This window comes from Lissotriton vulgaris, chromosome 2_1 (genome assembly GCF_964263255.1).
Source record: "Lissotriton vulgaris chromosome 2_1, aLisVul1.2, whole genome shotgun sequence".
Lineage (NCBI taxonomy): Eukaryota > Metazoa > Chordata > Amphibia > Caudata > Salamandridae > Lissotriton > Lissotriton vulgaris.
The window spans coordinates 1,017,736,988-1,017,758,515 of record NC_141687.1 but is presented as its reverse complement, the minus strand read 5'-3'; the positions used below and the strand labels follow the sequence as shown (position 1 = coordinate 1,017,758,515).

Genomic DNA, 21,528 nt, shown 5'->3' with positions numbered 1-21,528 from the left:
CAATTGAAAAGGCATGTTTACAAACATCGATATACCGTGTGCCAGGCACCATGTTGTGCCTGGAACACAGTGCATGGATGTTTGGCGGGGCACCACATGTGCACACCTGGCCCTAAAGCAGAGGCCCACAGGGGACAGGGGCCCTGCTGTGGCCCCCAAAGTCCAATTCCTTCTGTATTTGCACTGCGGTCGGACAACCATGTAAAAGCAGAGGGAACAGGGACATTGTAATCCCTACGGTGATGCCTCCGCAGGCACTGCCCCATTGTAGGGATTACTCTCTGATGGATGCTCCAAGGGACTCCTTGAGCCTGTCGGCGACGTTGGTCGGTCCCTCCGCCTTCTGTGCTCCGACTGACCGTATCATTATGCAATGGCCAGACTGCAGCCTCAGATGTTGGATGGACTGCCACAATGGCCTAATCTCTTCAAAATGAAACACTTTCCTACTGTGTGCGGGTTTAGAGTTACAATAGCAAACAGTACTTCCTAAAGTTAAGGCCCTTCCCTAATGGGTTTTAGGGTTGGAATTACAATAGTAAATCTACAATCCCAAAAATAAGGACATTTCCCAGTGGAGTGCATATGGCTTTAAAATTAGAATAATAATCTACAACTTCCCAAATGTAACATTTTCCCCAGTGGTAGTAGGACTGGTTAAAGTAATAAATATGATAGCCTCAAAATCTCCAATGGATGTGGGTTTGGAGCTAGAAAAGTAAATCTCCACATCCTCAAGTAATACATATTTCCAGTAATAGTAGTAGATCTGAAGCTCCACTGGTAAATTTGCACAAAACCAAACACTTTTATTAATGGGTGAGGGTGTGGAGTTCGAATAGTAAATGTACACTTCAAAAAATGACACACTTTAGCAAATTGGTCCATGGTTGGATTTAGAAAATTAAATCTACACACCCCAAAACTAAACATTGTTCACAATGGGTATTTTACATTGGAGTTAGAATAGTCAATCTATACTCCCTAAAATTAAAGACTTTCCCCTATGGTATCTGGATTCAGATAGACTAATAAACCTACACTTTCCAAAATTAAACATTGTCCCCATTCAGTGAGGATTTTGAGATAACATATTGAATCTGCACTCTTCAAATCTAAGCACTATCTATAAATCTGAAATCCCCCAAATTAAAAACTTTCTCCAATGGTATCTGGGTTGGAGTTAGAATAGTAAATCGGAACTCACCAAAATCAAACAGGCTCGTGAATGGACCAGGTTCAGAGTTAGAATAGTACATTTGCACACACCCCGCCCCCCCAAAGTGTAACACTATCCCTAATAAGTACTGAGTTGTAGATAGAATTGTACACCCCCCCAAAATTAAACAACTTCCCAATTGGTGTGGGCAAGGAGTTAGAATAGTAAATCTACACCACCCAAAGCCAATACATTTCCACAATTGTAGAGTTAGAGTCAGAATAGTAAAAATCTCTAAATGAAACACTTTCCCCAAAGATATTTGGTTTGGAGTTAAAATAGTAAATCTACACTACCAATAGTAATGAATTTGAAGCTACCAAAGTAAATCTTAGCTGTCAGAAATTAAACACTTTTCATAATGAGTGTGGGTTTGAAGTTAAAATATTTAATTTGTTTAATAACTAGATGTGAATTGTGTTGCTAAAGCAGTATTTTGGCTTTAACACTACATTATCTTAGAATATATATATATATATATATATATATATATATATATATATATATATATATATATATATATATATATATATATATATATATATATATATATATATATATATATATATATTAAAATGTGATTTTTTTTAAACATTGAAAGATGAGAGGCACAGGGGCCCACTGGAGGGATGTAAAAATATGCAGAAAATCGGCTCGAACTTGGCGAAACACTGGCCATACTGAAATGGAATAATTGGGACTTCTACTCCTGGCGTTTTGTTTACTGGAGAATGAACGCCAATAAAGGGACTGAATGCAGAGGTCCGGTCCAGGTCTTGCCACAAGCCGCCCCATGACTAAGATGCTTGTTAGCATTGAAACGCGTCGGGAAAGAAAAAGACAATTGTGCAATCATGCCGCTTTTTGAAATAAAAGGTTTTGTGAAACTCACCTTCGTGGAGTGCTGCCTCAAGCTTGGAGTCTTTGGTGAATAATGTAAACGCGGCATCTCCTGCCGTAGGAGGCTAGCACCGCCACTGAAACTGGACTAAGTTCTGAAGGGCTGGTGAATGCACGTCAGCCTTTACAGCACGAGGGTGTTAAAGAATCAAAGCGGATGAGAGGCACAGGGGCCCACTGGAGGGATGTAAAAATATGCAGAAAATCGGCTCGAACTTGGCGAAACACTGGCCATACTGAAATGGAATAATTGGGACTTCTACTCCTGGCGTTTTGTTTACTGGAGAATGAACGCCAATAAAGGGACTGAATGCAGAGGTCCGGTCCAGGTCTTGCCACAAGCCGCCCCATGACTAAGATGCTTGTTAGCATTGAAACGCGTCGGGAAAGAAAAAGACAATTGTGCAATCATGCCGCTTTTTGAAATAAAAGGTTTTGTGAAACTCACCTTCGTGGAGTGCTGCCTCAAGCTTGGAGTCTTTGGTGAATAATGTAAACGCGGCATCTCCTGCCGTAGGAGGCTAGCACCGCCACTGAAACTGGACTAAGTTCTGAAGGGCTGGTGAATGCACGTCAGCCTTTACAGCACGAGGGTGTTAAAGAATCAAAGCGGATGAGAGGCACAGGGGCCCACTGGAGGGATGTAAAAATATGCAGAAAATCGGCTCGAACTTGGCGAAACACTGGCCATACTGAAATGGAATAATTGGGACTTCTACTCCTGGCGTTTTGTTTACTGGAGAATGAACGCCAATAAAGGGACTGAATGCAGAGGTCCGGTCCAGGTCTTGCCACAAGCCGCCCCATGACTAAGATGCTTGTTAGCATTGAAACGCGTCGGGAAAGAAAAAGACAATTGTGCAATCATGCCGCTTTTTGAAATAAAAGGTTTTGTGAAACTCACCTTCGTGGAGTGCTGCCTCAAGCTTGGAGTCTTTGGTGAATAATGTAAACGCGGCATCTCCTGCCGTAGGAGGCTAGCACCGCCACTGAAACTGGACTAAGTTCTGAAGGGCTGGTGAATGCACGTCAGCCTTTACAGCACGAGGGTGTTAAAGAATCAAAGCGGATGAGAGGCACAGGGGCCCACTGGAGGGATGTAAAAATATGCAGAAAATCGGCTCGAACTTGGCGAAACACTGGCCATACTGAAATGGAATAATTGGGACTTCTACTCCTGGCGTTTTGTTTACTGGAGAATGAACGCCAATAAAGGGACTGAATGCAGAGGTCCGGTCCAGGTCTTGCCACCAGCCGCCCCATGACTAAGATGCTTGTTAGCATTGAAACGCGTCGGGAAAGAAAAAGACAATTGTGCAATCATGCCGCTTTTTGAAATAAAAGGTTTTGTGAAACTCACCTTCGTGGAGTGCTGCCTCAAGCTTGGAGTCTTTGGTGAATAATGTAAACGCGGCATCTCCTGCCGTAGGAGGCTAGCACCGCCACTGAAACTGGACTAAGTTCTGAAGGGCTGGTGAATGCACGTCAGCCTTTACAGCACGAGGGTGTTAAAGAATCAAAGCGGATGAGAGGCACAGGGGCCCACTGGAGGGATGTAAAAATATGCAGAAAATCGGCTCGAACTTGGCGAAACACTGGCCATACTGAAATGGAATAATTGGGACTTCTACTCCTGGCGTTTTGTTTACTGGAGAATGAACGCCAATAAAGGGACTGAATGCAGAGGTCCGGTCCAGGTCTTGCCACCAGCCGCCCCATGACTAAGATGCTTGTTAGCATTGAAACGCGTCGGGAAAGAAAAAGACAATTGTGCAATCATGCCGCTTTTTGAAATAAAAGGTTTTGTGAAACTCACCTTCGTGGAGTGCTGCCTCAAGCTTGGAGTCTTTGGTGAATAATATATATATATATATATATATATATATATATATATATATATATATATATATATATATATATATATATATATATATATATATATATATATATATACATATCAGTAGGACGAAGATGGAATTCCTGGATGTGGAAGTGGAAGTGGACAATAACATCCTGACCACCAAACTTTTCAGGAAAAGCACATCGGGAAACAGCCTTCTCAAAGCGTCCAGCTGCCATCCCAAAAATCTTGTGTACAGCATCCCCTATGGGGAATTATTGTGCGCCAGACGCAACTGCAGCACACAAGAGGGTTATAAAAAAGAGGAAATTGTCATGTGCCAGAGGTTTAGACAGAGAGGGTATGGCAATAAAGTCATTGCCAAGGCTATAGAACGCAGCAATAGCAAAACTAGGGATGAATTACTGGCCCCCAAACCACCCCAAATGCAATCTGAAACTGTTAGATTCATCACAACTTTTTCTGGTCAATCTCAAGATGTGAGACAGGTATTCAAGAAACATTGGCATGTTTTAAAAACTGATGAGCATCTCAAAAAATACCTAGGAGATAATCCTCAGATTACGTTCAGGAAAGGCAGATCCTTACAGGATGAGCTTAGCCACAACTACGTAACTGACAAGAATCCATCTGATCATGCCATTACGGCTGGATTTGCATGCTGCAAGAAATGCAAGGCATGCAAATTCAGTAGAGATTGTAAAACTTTAATCATACCAGGTACATCCAGAGAATTTACCATCAAAAAGAGACTATCTTGTAACACCCCATACAGTGTGTATGTGTTAATCTGCCCATGTAACAAATGGTATGTGGGCAGCACAAAACATGAGGCTAAAAAGAGGGTGTTAGAACATCTGCAAGCGATACGAAACTATAACAAACAGTATCCGGTCGCCAGACACTTCTTTGATTGTCACATGCAGGATGAAACTAAACTACGTATGGTGGTTATTGATTGTGTGGATCTAGGCGTACGAGGTGGCAATTATGAACTCTCCATGAGGAAACTTGAGTCCAAGTATATAATTGACTTTCAATGTTTATCCCCTATAGGATTGAATACAAGTGAGGAATTGGCCGTCCATCTGGTTGAAGAATAAGTACTATAATCCTAATTGGTTTCATTATATATGCTGTCTGTATTTTAATCATTTTAATTGTTAATAGTTTATCTTCATAGATATACATTTTTTTCACAGGTCTTGTGGGGTACTGCTGGATACTATGAATTGATTTGAATCTGAATACTGTTTCCAATGGGACACAATTTGGAAGTATGGTACACATGCCCACTTGGGCTGGGACTCTTTCTGAACTGACACTCAACCTAATTTCGAATGAACAGAGACTGATTATAGTCCGCTGGGGCGGCACCAGCTCCATAATTTGGTTTGTTTGCTAATTTCATTAGGCATTAGCCCACTTGGGCGAACGCTGTGTTGCAGACATAATTTGATCATTATGATGTCAAGCGATAGCACTTGCCCACTTGGGCTTTGTTCAATGAGGCCATACGGGTACAACCAGTGAATTGTTGTTATCTTGTTTCCCAGCAACGTTGTCCAATCAGATGGGGCATGGCATGTGTGAGCGGCACAGTATCCAATGAACGCTTAGATTACGTGTTGAAGGACAACACGTGATCGCTATTTTTCATGTGAACAATTAGAACTGATATGTATGCCTAATATTCTTGCATTTAATCTGTATATGCAATTGAACATTTTTGCTTAACGCTTTATGAATTAATTATTGTTTTACACAACAATTTTTATGTGCGATTGCATACTATGTGATCGTTGCGTTCATGTGGACATTTACCGAGTAACAAGGAATAATTCAAATGTTAAGCCCCAATATTATACTGTGTATTATTTATCATCATGGGAAACATTGATCAGTATCTTTAAAATCTTGGCTGAGCTGAGTAAGAAGCCGGATAATGTTAAGCCCCCTTTTGATTGTAATACCTTCCAGACCTATTTCCTGGAGAAGGTGAAGATCATTGTCCAGGAGATAGAGAATATGGCGGCAACAGGGACTGCAATTGCCTTAACATCTAATAAGGCGAGCGACTGTTCTCTTACAATGTTCACACAGATGGATACATTAATCTTGGAACAACTGATGGGTAAAATTAAATCTGGCTCTCCAGCTGATCCTTGCCCACCTGAGATCTTTCGCATTGCGCGTCCCTTATTGGAGGAATACATCATCTCTCTCCTTAATAGATCGCTAGACATGGGATACCTGCCGAGTGAACTTAAGGAGGCGCGGGTAAGACCCTTATTGAAAAAGCTGGGGTCAGATCCCGCTGTGTTGAAGAACTACAGACCCATCTCCCAGCTGCCCTTTCTCTCAAAAATCCTTGAGCAACATGTTCTTCAGTCCCTGTCCTGCTATCTGGAATCTCACCATCTACTCCACGATAGACAGGCAGGTTTTCGAGCACATCACAGCACCGAGTTGGTGATGCTCTCGGTGCTGGACGAACTAAGAGGTAGGGCTGACTGTAAGAAAGCGAGCGCCCTGATTTTATTAGATCTATCAGCGGCGTTCGATACTGTCAGCCACACCCTGCTCTTGGACAGATTGAAGAGCTTTGGGATTAAGGGCTCGGCGCTGCAGTGGTTGGAATCCTTCCTTACAGGCAGGACCCAAAGGATACAACTGGGGGATGAAACATCTGAGGTCGGGGTTTTAGAGTGTGGAGTACCGCAGGGGTCGGCCCTGTCCCCTCTTCTATTCAACCTATACCTGCAACCCCTGATCGCTGCGCTGGCTGCGATGGACTGTAAAGTCTTCAACTATGCGGACGATACGCAGTTGCTGCTAAGTATAAATGACACCTCGGCCGCACAACTCCAATCCCAGAACATCCTGAGGTTCACGGTACGATGGATGACAGATAACCTTTTAAAAGTCAATCCTGACAAAACTGAGATCTTGGTTATACCATCCACCCTCTCACCTTGGAGTGACCTCTACTGGCCCATGGAGTTGGGCCCGGCCCCTAAACCAAGCCTGGCTGTAAAAAGCTTGGGGATTCGGTTGGACGCTGACCTATCGATGGCGCCCCAGATCGCGTCGGTGGTAGGCAGCTGTACTAATATCATCCGGCAACTGCGGAAGTTATCCCCTATCCTTTCAGAGCCCATGATGCGCTCAATAGTAACTGCCACTATCATTTCCAGAATTGACTATGGGAATGCCCTCTATCTTGGCCTACCGAAAACCCTTACTAATAGGCTTCAGATTCTAATGAATGATGCTGCCCGACTGATTTTTAGACTCCCTAGGAGGTCTAGAGCCACTCCTCTACTACAAAACCTACATTGGCTTCCAATAAAAGAGAGAGTGGAATTCAAGAGTCTGTGTATAGCCCATAAGGTCATCTACGGTAAGGCTCCGGCCTATTTCAAGGAGCGCCTACAACTGTACTGCCCGACGAGATCACTTCGGTCCTCGGACCTGCAGTTGTTGACTTGCTCTCGGTACAGGCTAGTGACGAAGGGAGGCAGAGCCTTCTCGGTATTGGTTCCCCAGCTGTGGAACAACTTGCCTGGAGGGCTACGTGAGGAAGGAAACCTCTTAAAATTTCGAAAGAGCCTGAAAACGCTACTGTTCAGGAGAAGCCTGAGCATGGCTTAATCCAATGCGATCTTTTGCTCTGACCTGTTGTGTTATTGTCCTATTCCATCTTTCCGGGCGCTTAGAGGCCTGCAGGTGATTAGGCGCGGTATAAAATTAAAATAACAATAACAATAACAATAACAATTATCAACATGAGTACAATATGGCAGCCCTGCAATACCTTGTTGAGGATATGTTTCCACTGGGGGTGTATTTTCAGCACTTTAAAAATGGCTGTCAGTGTTTGTTAGACGAGCGTGAGCAAGCCTTATCGGCGAAACGCGTCGCACTTTTTCATTCTGCCATTACATTTTGCAACGAACTCCGTGTGTCCTGGTTTACTTCAAAACTTTGGAGGTAATTTGTGTACTTATCGAAGGCCAGTCGGTGGCCTATCCAGGACCGCGCCACGACAGCCCAACGTGCGCATACCGGCACTGGAGGAAAGAATATATATATATATATATATATATATATATATATGTGTGTTAACTTTAACTTTAACTGTTAACTTTACCTTGTTAACTTTACCTTGGTGTTGGTGTTAAAATACTTAAAATAACTGTAATAATTTGTTATGGTCTAAAAAAGAAAGTTAGAGGTTAGTTAATTACACTTTAATGTTTAAAAAGAACATACAATTTTAATATATTTCTAATTTTAGGTTTGTTTTCATATTTGTTAAAGTTGTAGTTAATATTTTTTTTTTTAAACATTACCGTATTTGGAAGACGCTAAATTCAAAATTTTGTGATATGTTACATATATATTATATATTTTTGGTGATATTTTTTTGTGTATTAGTTTTTTATTTTCAGTGTTGTAAATATTTCCTCTCTAAATTATAACGACATTATTGTTTTTCAAATGTTGGGGATTGATATTTATTTTGTTTTACATATGTAATATTGTGTTCTCAATATTTTGTAGCCTATATTTCTGTTTTCAAGATTGTCTGTTTTCCAGTATTTTGGATGATAATACTTTTAGATGTTTAATAAAGTGGATATTAAGGGCATTGAGTTTTTTTCTCACAATATTTTGATAATATGATATCTTTGTACTCAGTATTCTGATTTTATTATGTTTATTATTACAATAAACTAAATACTTTTAAGGTAAGTATTTACAACGTATTCCCACCTTTTTTCCTCCTGTATCTGGAGCTTGGACATTTGACAGATAACATGAAGGTAGATAGAGTGTTTTTGCTTTGTTATTTAAAATCCTTTGCATAACCAATCAACTCTAAAACAAATGATCACCTAACAATAATGTTGGCAATAAGGTGACGTTTTGCACACCTTTTTCATTGACAATGACTTAGCATTTTAGTGCTCTTTAAACGTTTAACTCACAAACCCAGAGAATAAAAAGAAAGCAAACAATGAAAAGAAAATATAATTCATAGTCAAAGAAACTTACCTTAAGTTTATGTTCCTTTCTGTTAATAATGACAGCAGTAATTTGCTGATCCATAAATATAAGAATAGTGCAAAGTAATGCAGGAACAAAAGCAATTATCATTGTCCACCATGGATTGCGCCCCAAAGGACTGATAATCCATCCACGATCATCTCTGGTTGGCTGTAAAACACATCGTATTTTTTCAATTACTTTTGAAAAAAGGTATTATCAAATGTTCTCTTCAATTAATTAATATGAACATATAATTTAAGAGTACAAATAATGCAAGACGTACAATACTTTGTAAAAAATACTCAATTATTGAAACAAGGAGTGACAAGTTTTCTATGGTGAAAACAAAAGACAAATAGCAGTCTGTGAATGCCAAATTGTAATTCAGGGCTTTTGTTTTCTGGAAATGTATTCCAGATGCTTTCAAACTTTATGTTTGTGTAACTGCAGAAATAGTTATTCTGTGTTTATTTAAATAATGAAAGCACTAATGCCAAAGGAATCATATAATGTTACTGACAAAACATATACCAAATTATGGGGTCAATCGCAAATGAGAGCTCCAAATTTAAGATGTTCTTTAGATTGTATTACGCCACTTAGGAAGGTCTGATTCCTGAAGGATTTTTACCTGGTGTAAAAAATCTTAGAACTGGCTTAGGTCTTGAAAACCAGTTTTAAGCCTGTCTTATGTCAGTAAACCCCATAGTAAACCAGGCCAACAGTGTTAGGATTGCAATAAGTTAGGAAAGGACAGTCTTATGCCTGACTTAATCCTAGGCAAAACCATTCATACATTTTGCCCACATACCTGGTTTTTGATAATCTTAAGACTGGAAACTTTTTTATGAATGTACTTCTTTTTTTTTCCTGTAAGGATGATAAAAGTCCCTACCTACTGTCCAACACCCATCCCTGGGGAGATAAATCTAATTATCAGGATGCACATTAAAGATTCTATTACAGGACCGGAGGCTTCGTATTATGCTTCTCTTTCTTGTAATATGCTACACACAGCAGCCAATGAAATTTCAGTTGTAACAAAACAAACTACATTTCCCATGATGCAAAACACCCATCACTTCCTGCATTAGTCCATAAGACCTGGTCACTCCCGGATATCCTCCTCTTTCTTTGCTGCTCACGCAGCCAGTTAAGTGCCTTTATTTGCTCTTTCATTATTGAGCTTGTATTGCTGATTGTGTGCCTCGTTAAGGGTTCATTAGCGTTTGTGCGCGTTCTGTGTATTCAGCGCTTGTGCGCGTTCTGCATAATTAGCGTTTGTGCGCGATCTGGTGTTTTATTTCAGCGCTACCTCATTGTGCCCTTATCTGGGACTCGCGGCTGCCGCACGACCCTCTGCAAGGGAGGGTTCGCGGGCTGCCGACACGTCTGTGTGGCCGGGTGATCTGCGCAATCACAGCGCTGTTCTCACACGGGTCTCCTGGGTTACAGGCAACGCGTCTGAGTTTTGACGGCAGTGTGGTTTTCCCGCTTTGCGGGCGTGATAGCAGCGGTGCTGCAAGTGCTTTGGCCGCATTTCTTTCACCGGTACCGACCCGCCGACGGCGGGGGTCTGTATAATTTAGAGTGAGCACGGAGGCCTTCCCTCATGGCCGGAGACGCTCGGAGCCTTCACTTTCATTATTTGTAGAGTTTCAGCGTGCGTAGCCCAATTGGGCTGGTTTCTAGTAGGATTGGACTACGCATGTTGCTACTGCCCGTTTTTCTTCAGGTTTTCTGCATTTCTCATCGGATTCCTTCCAAAGCAGTCCCCCTACGCCGAGCAGGCTGTGAGAAACGCTGGGCCTGGAGGGTGCACACCTCCCCTGTACTTTTTCTGCTTTTGGCTCCATTTTACGCCCTGGGGGCTGCAAGAACAATCATACAGCCTTTGCTGAGGAGCTAGGTACCTGGTGAATCTTTGATTGTGCTGTGGGTTAGCTCCCCCATTACTCCCCTCAGGACTCTACCCTGATTTGAGCATGTCCATGTACCAATTTGGTGACACCATGGATGATTGGGTGACTTATGAGGAGGATGAAGTTTATGGAGAGGAAGTGGCTCATACTTCTGTTGAATATAATATTGTAGAGGCTCTGGATGCTTCAGTTCAGGACTCTGTTAACAAGGCCCTAGAGAAAGCAGTTCCTGGAACTGTCCAACAAGCCTTGGCAACTGCGCTGAAGCCCATTACTATGCAGTTAGAGGAGTTCGCCAAGCACCATGGGTTCACGAAAAACCCAAAGCCCAAGAAGGATGCTGAGCCTGCGGACTCGCAGGTCGGAATCTTGGCCCCACTCATACTCCTTGCAATCCTTGCCTGATCCCGGTAAGTCCAAGACTCTGGATACAGACGCCGATACTGACGCTACCACCTCTGACTCCCATGTTGAGTCCCCTCTAAAAAGAAAGCTAAGAAATCTAAGAATGTAGAGTCCAACCCGCCTGTGTCCACTCCATTTACCTTTAACCCTGCAGACATCGTACATCCTAGATCTTCCGATTGGCTCCCGGCGCCGGAGGTCCCCTTTTATATTCATGATAATCTTTGAAAAAGTTTTGACAAGGAGGTCAGGAATAGGCTCAGATCTGAGTGTCCCAGGCCTGATATTGCGGACAAGGTTGCAGAGACCCCCGACATTGATTCCAGCATGTTGACCTTTCTCAAGAAATTTGTGAAGTACCTCAAGAAGGGTATTGGCCGAGCTTGGAGAGGGTGCCAGGATAATCTCCTGGACGTAGTTGGGCCACTGGCCAAGATTTTGGAGATCACGCTGCAGGTGCAGGAATCGGTGGCAGCAATGGATCCTCACGTGTTGTCTGGCTGGACCCAGAGGGCTATCTGCCTCTTGGGCAACGCTAATTGCGCCATCTCAACCAAGCTCCAAAAGTCCCTCCTCATGAGGATGGATTCTAATCTAACGAACTTGCGGCAGCTGAACCAGGGCCCTTAGCAGATGGCAATTTGTTCGGTGAGCGTTTTGTTAAGGACGTTGCGAAATATGTGGGTACCTTTACACGGTGGATAAAGCCCAGTCGGGCATTAAGCGAGCTCTCCAATCTGGTGTTTTTAACAGGGCCGGACGAGGCCGGGGACGCTCGTTTGACCGCCAGCAATTCTAAGGTTCCCAGAGAAGAGGCTTTGGCCGTGGTAGAGGCGATTGGGATTCCACCCGTGGGGGAACCTTCTACCCTACCAGGCAGCGATTAAATAAATGACGATTCAACAGGGGAGCATATCGTGGTGGTTTCCAAACCACAGAATCTTCAGGTGAGCGCTCCAGACTTATTTCCATCCCCACTAGGGGGTCGTATTCATTTTTTCTTTCACAACTGGGTTCAATTGTCTCAGGATGCGTGGATTTTAGAAACTGTTCAGGGTTTTCATCTCAATTTCTTCCAGGTTCCCGTCCAGAACAGGTATCCCAGGCAGCTGTCTTTTTCCCAAACAGAATGCATTTTCATAGATTCCGAGAAAGGAGAATTGCTGCAGAAACATGCAATAGCTCACTGCGACGGGGGCCCTCATGGTTTCTGCAGCAATATTTTTCTGGTCCAGAAGAAAGGTGGCGGTTACAGGTTGGTACTCAACTTGAAAGAGTTCAATGGGTACATGATTTGCAAACACTTCAAGATGGAGGGTATCCATCTTTTAGCGGATCTTCTGAAGCAGGGGGACTGGATGGCCCGCCTGGATTTGAAAGACGCTTATCTATCGGTTCCGATATTTCCTCCACATCGGAGGTTTTTGCAGTTCCAGTGGAAAGACCGATGGTACGAGTATTTGGTCCTTCCTTTCGATCTTTCATCAGCTCCTTGGTGCTTCACCAAGGTGTTGAAGCCTGTGGTGGCATACATCAGGGAGCAGGGCATTCGGATGATAGTGTATCTGGACGATATACTGATCATGGCTCAGTCAGAAGACATGGCGAGTCAGCACCTGTGCACGACCATTGTTACGCTACAAAATCTCGGATTTGTGGTAAACGAGACCATGTCCGTCCTCAGTCCAACCCAGAAGATAGATTTTCTGGGATTTGTGATCGATTCACAAGTGGCTCAGCTGAGTCTTCCCAGGTCCAAGTTGCGCGATATACAGAAGGAATTATGCGCACTGTTGTCCAAACAGACTGTATCTCTGCGGCAGGTGGCCAGGAGAGTAGGCCTTCTGGCGTCGTCCATTCAGGCGATCTTTCTGGGTCCTCTTCATTATCGGGCCTTGCAGAGATTGAAGATCCAACATTTGCAGAAGGGTCTTTCGTACACAGATCGGGTTCCTCTGTCCTTGGAGGTTCGGCAAGAACTTCAGTGGTGGCTAAACCACGTGGAGGCTTGGAACGGCCGGGCCATTTTCGGTTCCGTTCCAGAGGTGGTCATAGAGTCCGACGCCAGCCATTGGGGCTGGGGTGCGCGATGCTGAAATATGTCCACAGGAGGGCGATGGTCCCTGCAGGAGTTAGATCTCCACATAAACTGCTTGGAACTTCTCGCTGGATCATTTGCATTCAAGACTCTGTCGCCAAAGAGTGTGTCGTGTTGCATCCTACTGAGGATGGACAACGTCTCGGCAGTACGCTATATTAACAAACTGGAAGGTACAAGATCCTCCATGTTAGTAGAGATAGCGAAAGACTTCTGGCACTATTGCCTGAGTCACCAGATATCGGTCATAGCTGAGTACATACCAGGTTAAACGAACGTGGTGGCGGATTGGTACTCACGCCATCTCAGGGACTACAACGATTGGCAACTCTAACCGAGTGTGGTTCAATGGTTGCAGAGGCTTTGGGGGTCTTGCCAGATCGACCTTTTTGCGTCCAGGTTGAATCGGCAGATGCCTCAGTTCTTCAGTTGGAGGCCGGATCCGTTGGCACTGGCAACGAATGCGTTCACGCAGGACTGGTCCCAGTCACTGAATTATGCATTTCCCCCATTCATATTGATTCCTCAAGTATACTCACGGATAGTGCGTCAGAGGGCGGAGATGATTTTAGTGACGCCCCTTTGAAAATCGCAACCCTGGTTCCCGAGCCTTCTGGAGATCAGTTGCGATCTTCCCAGGAGGATCCCGGTTTTTCCGACGATACTCCAGGGCACTCAGGGAGAGACGCACCCGCTGGTGGTTTCGGGACGTCTGTCGCTGATGGCCTGGAGACTTTCAGGAAACGCTGGCAAATGCCAGAGTTTTCGGAGCAGGCTTCAGCCTTTATCGACCAAGCCTGGGCCCCTTCCACGAGAAAACGATATGCTTCAGCCTGGAAGGGTTGGGTTCGTTGGTGCGTGGAGCAACACGCGGATCCCGTGGGGGCAGGACTACCATGCATTGTGAACTTCCTTTCTATGAAAGCTTCAGAGGGGTTGGCTTATAGGTCAGTTAACAATTTCGGCTCCGCGATTTCGGCGGGTCATTCTCAAATTGAGGGTAAACCGGTTGGTATGCATCCCCTTGTTTGTAAGCTTCTCAAGGGGATCAGGGTGGCGAATCCACCTAAACCCAAGTACACTTCACTATGGGATGTCTCTATGGTTCTCGCCTTGTTCAACAGTTGGCCCCAAAATTATTTGTTATACAGGAAGCAACTTTCAGCCAAGTTGGCTATGCTGTTCTGTCTTGCGGCGTGTCGGCGGTCATCAGATGTCAAAGCTTTGGACATTACAGGTAGAGTGTTTACTCCTCAAGGAGTTTATTTCAATATTACGGCCAGAACTAAGACAATGTCTAGTAGTATTGATTATCATGCTTTTCCTTCCAATGCAAAACTTTGTGTGGTACAATGTCTCAAAGTTTATGAGGAGTGTACAAGATCTTTTCGGGCAACAGGTGTTACGCAGTTGCTTATTGCCTTGCAGAAACCTTTCAAGCCTGTTACGGCGGCTACTATTGCCAGATGGTTGAAATATGTTATGCAAATGTTTGGTGCTCATTCGGTACGTGGTGCCATGGCATCTAAGAGTTTTATGTTAGGATATACTGTTCAGGACATTATGCATTCAGCAGATTGGTCCTCAGAATCTTCTTTTAAACAGTTTTATTATAAACCGGTGGGTGATATTTCCTCTGTGGTGTTTCAAGAGCGTTAAACTAGCATAATACGAAGCTTCCGGTCCTGTAATAGAATAAAAAATTAGCTAGCTATCGCACCAAGAATTTTCAATTCTATTAAGGACACGGAGGCGAGGATTATCTCACCCGGTTGTATTACATGCATTGTAATATCTTTGCCCACCCGTGTTTGTAGTCTGTTTATGCAGATTTTATGGGTATTATTTTCTCATTCTTCCAGGTTCTGAGAAGAAGATGGACTGAGTATGTGTCCGGTTAAGAAATTCTTCCAGTTGGCTGTTCTTCCATGTTGGAGGCTGTTTATGTTGGATTTCAGTTATTAATGGACTTAAGTTTGAAGCAAAGAAAGAGGAGGATATCCGGGAGTGACCAGGTCTTTTGGACTAATGCAGGAAGTGATGTGTGTTTTGCATCATGGGAAATGTAGTTTGTTTTGTTACAACTGAAATTTCATTGGCTGCTGTGTGTAGCATATTAAAAGAAAGAGAAGCATAATCCTCGCCTCCGTGTCCGTAATAGAATTGAAAATTCTTGGCGCGATAGCTAGCTAAATTTTTTATTCACAGCAAAAAGTGTTGGATATGCTGCATGGTCCTAACAATCAACATATCCGAGTCTTTATGCACAATGCAACAATTATTCACCTTGGCAAAAATGTTCAATCAGCCAAAGTGCAGGAGACCACATCAAGAGTAGGATCATGTGAAAATCATTGGGTGATGACAGTCCATCTTTTGCTAGAGCAGCCCCCTAACTTAAGACCATGGAGAAAACACCAGTGTGCCTCAATGGCCATTCAGGCCTAGTTCCAAGACTCTAACAAGAAGATAACAAATCTCTGTGACAGATTTCACCAAGATATAATTGCCACAAAGTGTAATCTGAAGCCTCCGCCTTGCATCAGTAGTGGGTATGGTAAGTTCCCCAATGCAGTTACTGACACGCCACATAGGAAAAGAGGTATTTACACTCAGGGCTAGATTTGCTAACATTTCATTCTATGCAGTGTAGCAAGGCAAGTTGCTGCTCTGCATTGCGTGAAAGGGAGCGTGTAGAAATGAGCCACATCTACTAAGATATGGTGCATGTCTGCTCTCTCATAGTTCTGGCACACTTCAGGCAGCCTAATACCAATGCAGACCCCTTTCACCATGGTGCAAGTGTGCCTGTATTACAAGGAGGATAGTTTCTGTGCAGGAAGGGATACCTTCCTGAACAAAAACAATCTCTCAAGGCATTTTCCTCTTTCTATGTGTGCTGCAGATTGCAGCATACATAGAAAGAGGAAACAATGAGGGGGAAAGATATTTTTCTCCTTGTTTTGCCGTCCTTTAGTAGGCATATCGATTTAACACAATCCCAGGTTTACAAACCTTTGTAAAGCTGGGATTGCGTGAAATCTATGGGTGGATTCATCAGAACACTCATGTTCCTCCCATGAAATGCCTCCCAGAAGCCGCTGCATTATGCTTTTTAAATATCTATTAACATTTTGCATCATGAATGTGCCCCAAAAGTGGTGCAACCATGATACAAAATGTTAATAAATCTGTCCCTCAATGAATAACCAGAGAGCAAACTTCCAAAAACATAACTCAATCAGCCAATCCAGACAATGGAACCAGATGCACCATCTTATAGCATCAGGATCTTATTAACCTAGGTGAATAAATCTTCACATTGGCCTTACTTAATCTAAGGACATGTTAATTTCCAAAGAACTACGCCATCCTGACAGTGTACAGAATTGCTCACCTCAGTGGTGGGGACATGACTTTCTTATTAAAAATTCCGTCTAAATTCCTTTGTGCCTATAGACTATGCTATCTTTCAAAAAATATTTACTATTCATTTCCTGACAAATGCCCAAGACATCAACACAGTGCTATAATGCCAGTTCTTTGCTAGATAACACATCTTAATAGCAGTCTTAGAATTCATATTCAGTTACACCATAAAAAACTACAGACTCATACCACAGGTGTATTACAAACTAAGGTTCATAATCGGATCTTTCTCATCCTGTGTCAAAACCAAACTAAAATGCTACGGTCACTAGGACTACTCCAAAGATCCCATATACACCTATTGCCAAACTCTTATATTCATCTTCCAATGTATGTGCAAAAACACTTAATATTTTTTGTTGTTTTGCAGTTTTACAGTTTTATATAGAGCAGTGACCAAATGTACCAAGATAGCTTCAACAAGAGTGAAAAGAGGTCAACATGTTTCATTCCTCGATGCCTGGAGAGTCAGTGGAATTTCTTCGGGTTCAGGGAAATATAGCTAGCCAACAGCGAATTGGAACCAGGATAGATGAGGAAAGGTATCCAGAACAAAATAGTTCTACTGTACCTGCTACAGTGCAGGAAAAGCATGATCCAACCCTTCAAAAGAGTTCAATATGCCACATAGATAGGGCAGAGGACCGTGTCTAGATGCCAAAAAAGGGGACCATGTGGTTACTGACACAAGGCCTACCTTCCTCTGCTGACCTGTAGGTAGAATAATACCAAAGACAGCTCTCCTGTTTTTACTGTATTAAGGGGACTACCACTATATAAATCTACACTTTAGACTCTTAAATCACCTGTGTACCAGTCTACATATACACACCACCTCACCTGCATTCATTGCATGGATAAAATTAAAAGATCGGCACTAAAGAGCCCCCACTGAGGGGCCTGTTGACCATTTCAGTGCTGGCCCAACAAGGAGCACCCTTTGAGGAAGCATAACACCCTTTTGGGTGTGTGATGGCATTTAGATTTGATCACTTTGATCCCCCTCGGATGCTTCTGGTCGATTTGTCAAATGTACCTGAAAGCGCTTTCCTTCCTCTCTTTCCCCTTCAGTGAGGAACTGCATCTTTCATTGTGCTAGATTGTCCACCTAGGAACATGATTGCTGGACCTGTTTAATCCGCTCTTTGTTCCTCCCTTGAGTACTCCATACATGAGTTCCTGCAGAACTACTCATATTTTGTTTTGTGAATTAGTTCCTAAATATTTAGTCTAATTTTCAAAGTGAATATTATTTGATAGTGATCATGAACTGTATATTAGCAAGTACTGTGATTATTGAAAAAGTTCTTGATACTCTTCATTTTTAAAATATTTATGAAAAGCATAGTGTTTGTGATGAATAAGTGATCCCAAACAGCTTATTGAGTGTGTAATGTCAGTGCCCAATGTTACAACTGTATTTCTTCTGTGATATTTTATTGGTTTGTTGGTATTTCAATTATTAATGTTCACATATCTACATATTTAAGGTCTTACTAAAATGTTATTTTCAGACAAAATAACAACTCAAGCTTGATAGTCAATCTTTAGCGTGTACATGATAACTGTTTTGTAGAATATGCGACTCAACCTCGCCACCTGCTCCTTTGAGCTATGTCTTAACTGCTCTGCCAGGACACCTTAGAGAGTTAGGGAAGGTAGGCGGGCATATTTCAGTCATGAATCAAGTACCCAATGTCTTGCTTCTAGATGCCATAATTACCAGTTATGCTGACAGAAAATATTTCTCCTTCTATGTGGCCGCACCTGTCAATGCAATTTTTTATGTAGCACAAACTTGACCCAGAAGTCCTGGAGTACTTTAATGACCACCAGTTACATTACACAAGGACACAAACATTTTTGGTTTTAAGGCACAAAAAAAGTAGTTTGCCCAGAATCACAGGATATTGAGCCGACGCCAAGACCCAAACTTATCATGTTATCACCAATTGGGACGGGGAAACTTGTAATTTGTGATAACTATAGCACCCAGAGCATTCTGAACCTCAGACTGTTGGATTTTACTCTGCATGATTAGAGACCCTTAGATGCTGGTCTTCAGACTCTAGGAGTGCCCAGGGCTCTTCTGGGCAGGCACAGGATCAGTGCTATGTTGAACATACGGTGGAAATACATACATATGGTACACTATATATTAGGGTACACTATAATTGGCATGACCTACCTTATAAGTCCCTAGTGCATGATAGGTCCAGGGGAGTAAAACTACCCTTAAGTACCTAGTATATAGTAGGGCATGGCAGTTTAGAGGTCAGCCACCCTTGCTGCACTTGCATGTGTGCACAGCTGAGAGCCTGAGGTCATTTTAAAAGTAGCCCTGTGTTCCAGCACTGCTTTTAATGTAACTTGTGCTCAGACCCGACTTTGGTGGCAGAGACACTTAAAAAGTGATAAACAATACATTTTTTGCATTTTAGGAACCCCAGGGGTCTCTCCTGGGTGATCCTGGGTAGAGGGCATGTAATTATAAGGAGGTCCCTTATAAAAGAGGTTTTATATGCCCTAGGGGTAGAGAAATTCCACATTTCATTTACCCCCTTGCAGTAAATTGCTTCCCAAAATTGACTTTTGTGCTACGAGCATTGTGGAGTGAGGATCTAAATTATGTTTGCATATTCAGAAACCCTAAGGTCTCCCCTAGGTGTCCCAGGAGTGGAGGGTTATGAATCTATAAGCAGGGTCCTTCTAAAAGATGATTTATAGTCCCTGTTGATGGAGAAATTGGATGTTTCACTTTCCCATTGTATATCCCCAGCCACATAGGTTGACATAGCAATATTTTATTAATGACTAACTATCGCTAGGACATCACAAAATATCATTCAAGAACTTTGGAGAATGGTATTGATAAACCGTGCAATATGCTATTGTTGAATATATGCTGAAATATACAGAAAATAAGTTATAAGACTTTCTTGTCCATAAGCCAAAATTCGGCCTTCCTGTGGTCTCCCCTGATTGGTCAGAGTTAGGAGGATTAGCCAGGCTGCTTTGAAGAACTGATAAGTGGCACCTGGGGAGAGAGGCTATCTGGTAGGAGAAGGCTCTGCCACACAGAAATGCCAGAGGAGGTGGGAGGGGTCATAAAGCATGAGCTTTGAAGGAAGAATGGGACAGGCAGAGAAGGCCAGGTCCATCTACCCTGTCCCCTCTGAACCCAGTCAGATGGCAGGCTTAAGGAAGGAATATTCGAATGTCAGGGGGAGGAGAGCTATGGAAATAAGCCATACTGAAGATTGGTGTAACTAGTTCTTGCTCTTCTGCTGATCCCTCAGACATATTGAATTTTGGAGGAATAGTGCTTCCTGGAAGGCCGTTATGCAACACTTGGAGGAATTGGTCACGCTCTGGGGTGTTGCCCTGCACCTCATTGGCCAGGAGTGCTCTCCCAATTGACCCCAGAGAACACTGAATGAGTATCTGAGAGGAGAAGATCCTCTCCTATCTGCTGCATGAAACTAAGAGAAGAAGAAGGGTCCATGCTGGAAGTTTGATTTGCACTATCCAGGCCCTGCACTCTTGACTGACTGCACCTGCTGCGCAATATGGAAATACAGCGCTGTGGACCTAACTTGCTTCAAGAGGAATGAAGAGCGGACTCCCTGCAAGCTACAGGTTAACTTAATAGAGCTCACCTGGAACATCACCACTTAGAATCCCCAGCCTTGAGTGCGTCCAGTGGATGTGTAAGGGTTTTTTCCAAGTGGATAGTGGGAACTAAAGTCCCAAACTTTCAAGGACCATCTTGGAGATTCCAGACCCTTTAATTGCGTTTTGGACACTTTGGAACCCCCAGAGGAACTTCAAGAAGATGTTCCATAAGCTTGAAGAACTTTGAAGCAACTTTGGAAAAAAGCTCCAGAGGGTGACCGGCTCAAACCAGAGAGCTATGCAGGCGACCCTCAACCACATCTTTGGAGGTCTGACTTCCACAGTTTGAACCTGGACTGGGGAAGAGCATCGAGGGAGCCCGGTAGAAAAAGCTCCTAAAAAGTTTCGAAGTCCGAAGGGAATCTTTTGACTGAGGCTTACCGTGAGGGCAAGACAACATCGCGGTCAGCCTGAAACTTTGACTTTCTTCAGATCTAGCGCGACTAGATGTTCCAATAGGCACTGTAGGTTTCTACGTGCTATATAGTGCTAAATCTTTACAAATTCTTCTCTCCGGTTTCCTACATTGGATTTTTTTCATTTTGGTATCTTTTTAAAGATAAAGATAATTGAAGCCAGTAAATCGAGAAATATGGCAGGCTTTTGGGACCTAGTAAAATGGGGAAAGGGGTGTTACAGGGCCCACCCGCTAAATTTTGTTGCTCCTGAAGTGTGGGTGTCGCATTTTAAGACTCAGTTTGCACACACAGATTGGGAAAAAGGGGCAAGCAGTAATACCATCCCTAATTATGCAACCATCACTCCACTGCAATTCAGCCTGAAAGAAGTTGAATATGCCCTAACTACTGTCCCTAAAGGGAGAGCTCCAGGGCCGGACATGATACCCGTGGACCTCTTTTTGCATGGTAGAGAGGTCTGGGCACCGTACATACAGCTACTCGCAAATGCCATTGCCAAAGGCTCCCCAATTCCAGACATTTGGAAGGGAGCCGAAATAATCCCT

At 43.2% G+C, this 21,528-nt stretch overlaps 1 protein-coding gene across 5 annotated transcripts in view; it reads right to left on the bottom strand.

The window, feature by feature from the left end:
- Window positions 1-21,528, bottom strand: part of SLC4A10 (solute carrier family 4 member 10) — a 1,035,540-nt gene that overhangs the window by 120,164 nt on the left and 893,848 nt on the right. For all 5 annotated transcript variants that reach the window (XM_086956614.1, XM_086956617.1, XM_086956615.1 and 2 more), the window contains exon 18: window positions 9,042-9,203. In XM_086956614.1, coding sequence (XP_086812740.1) covers window positions 9,042-9,203 — 162 coding nt within the window. The remainder of the gene's footprint in view (window positions 1-9,041; window positions 9,204-21,528) is intronic.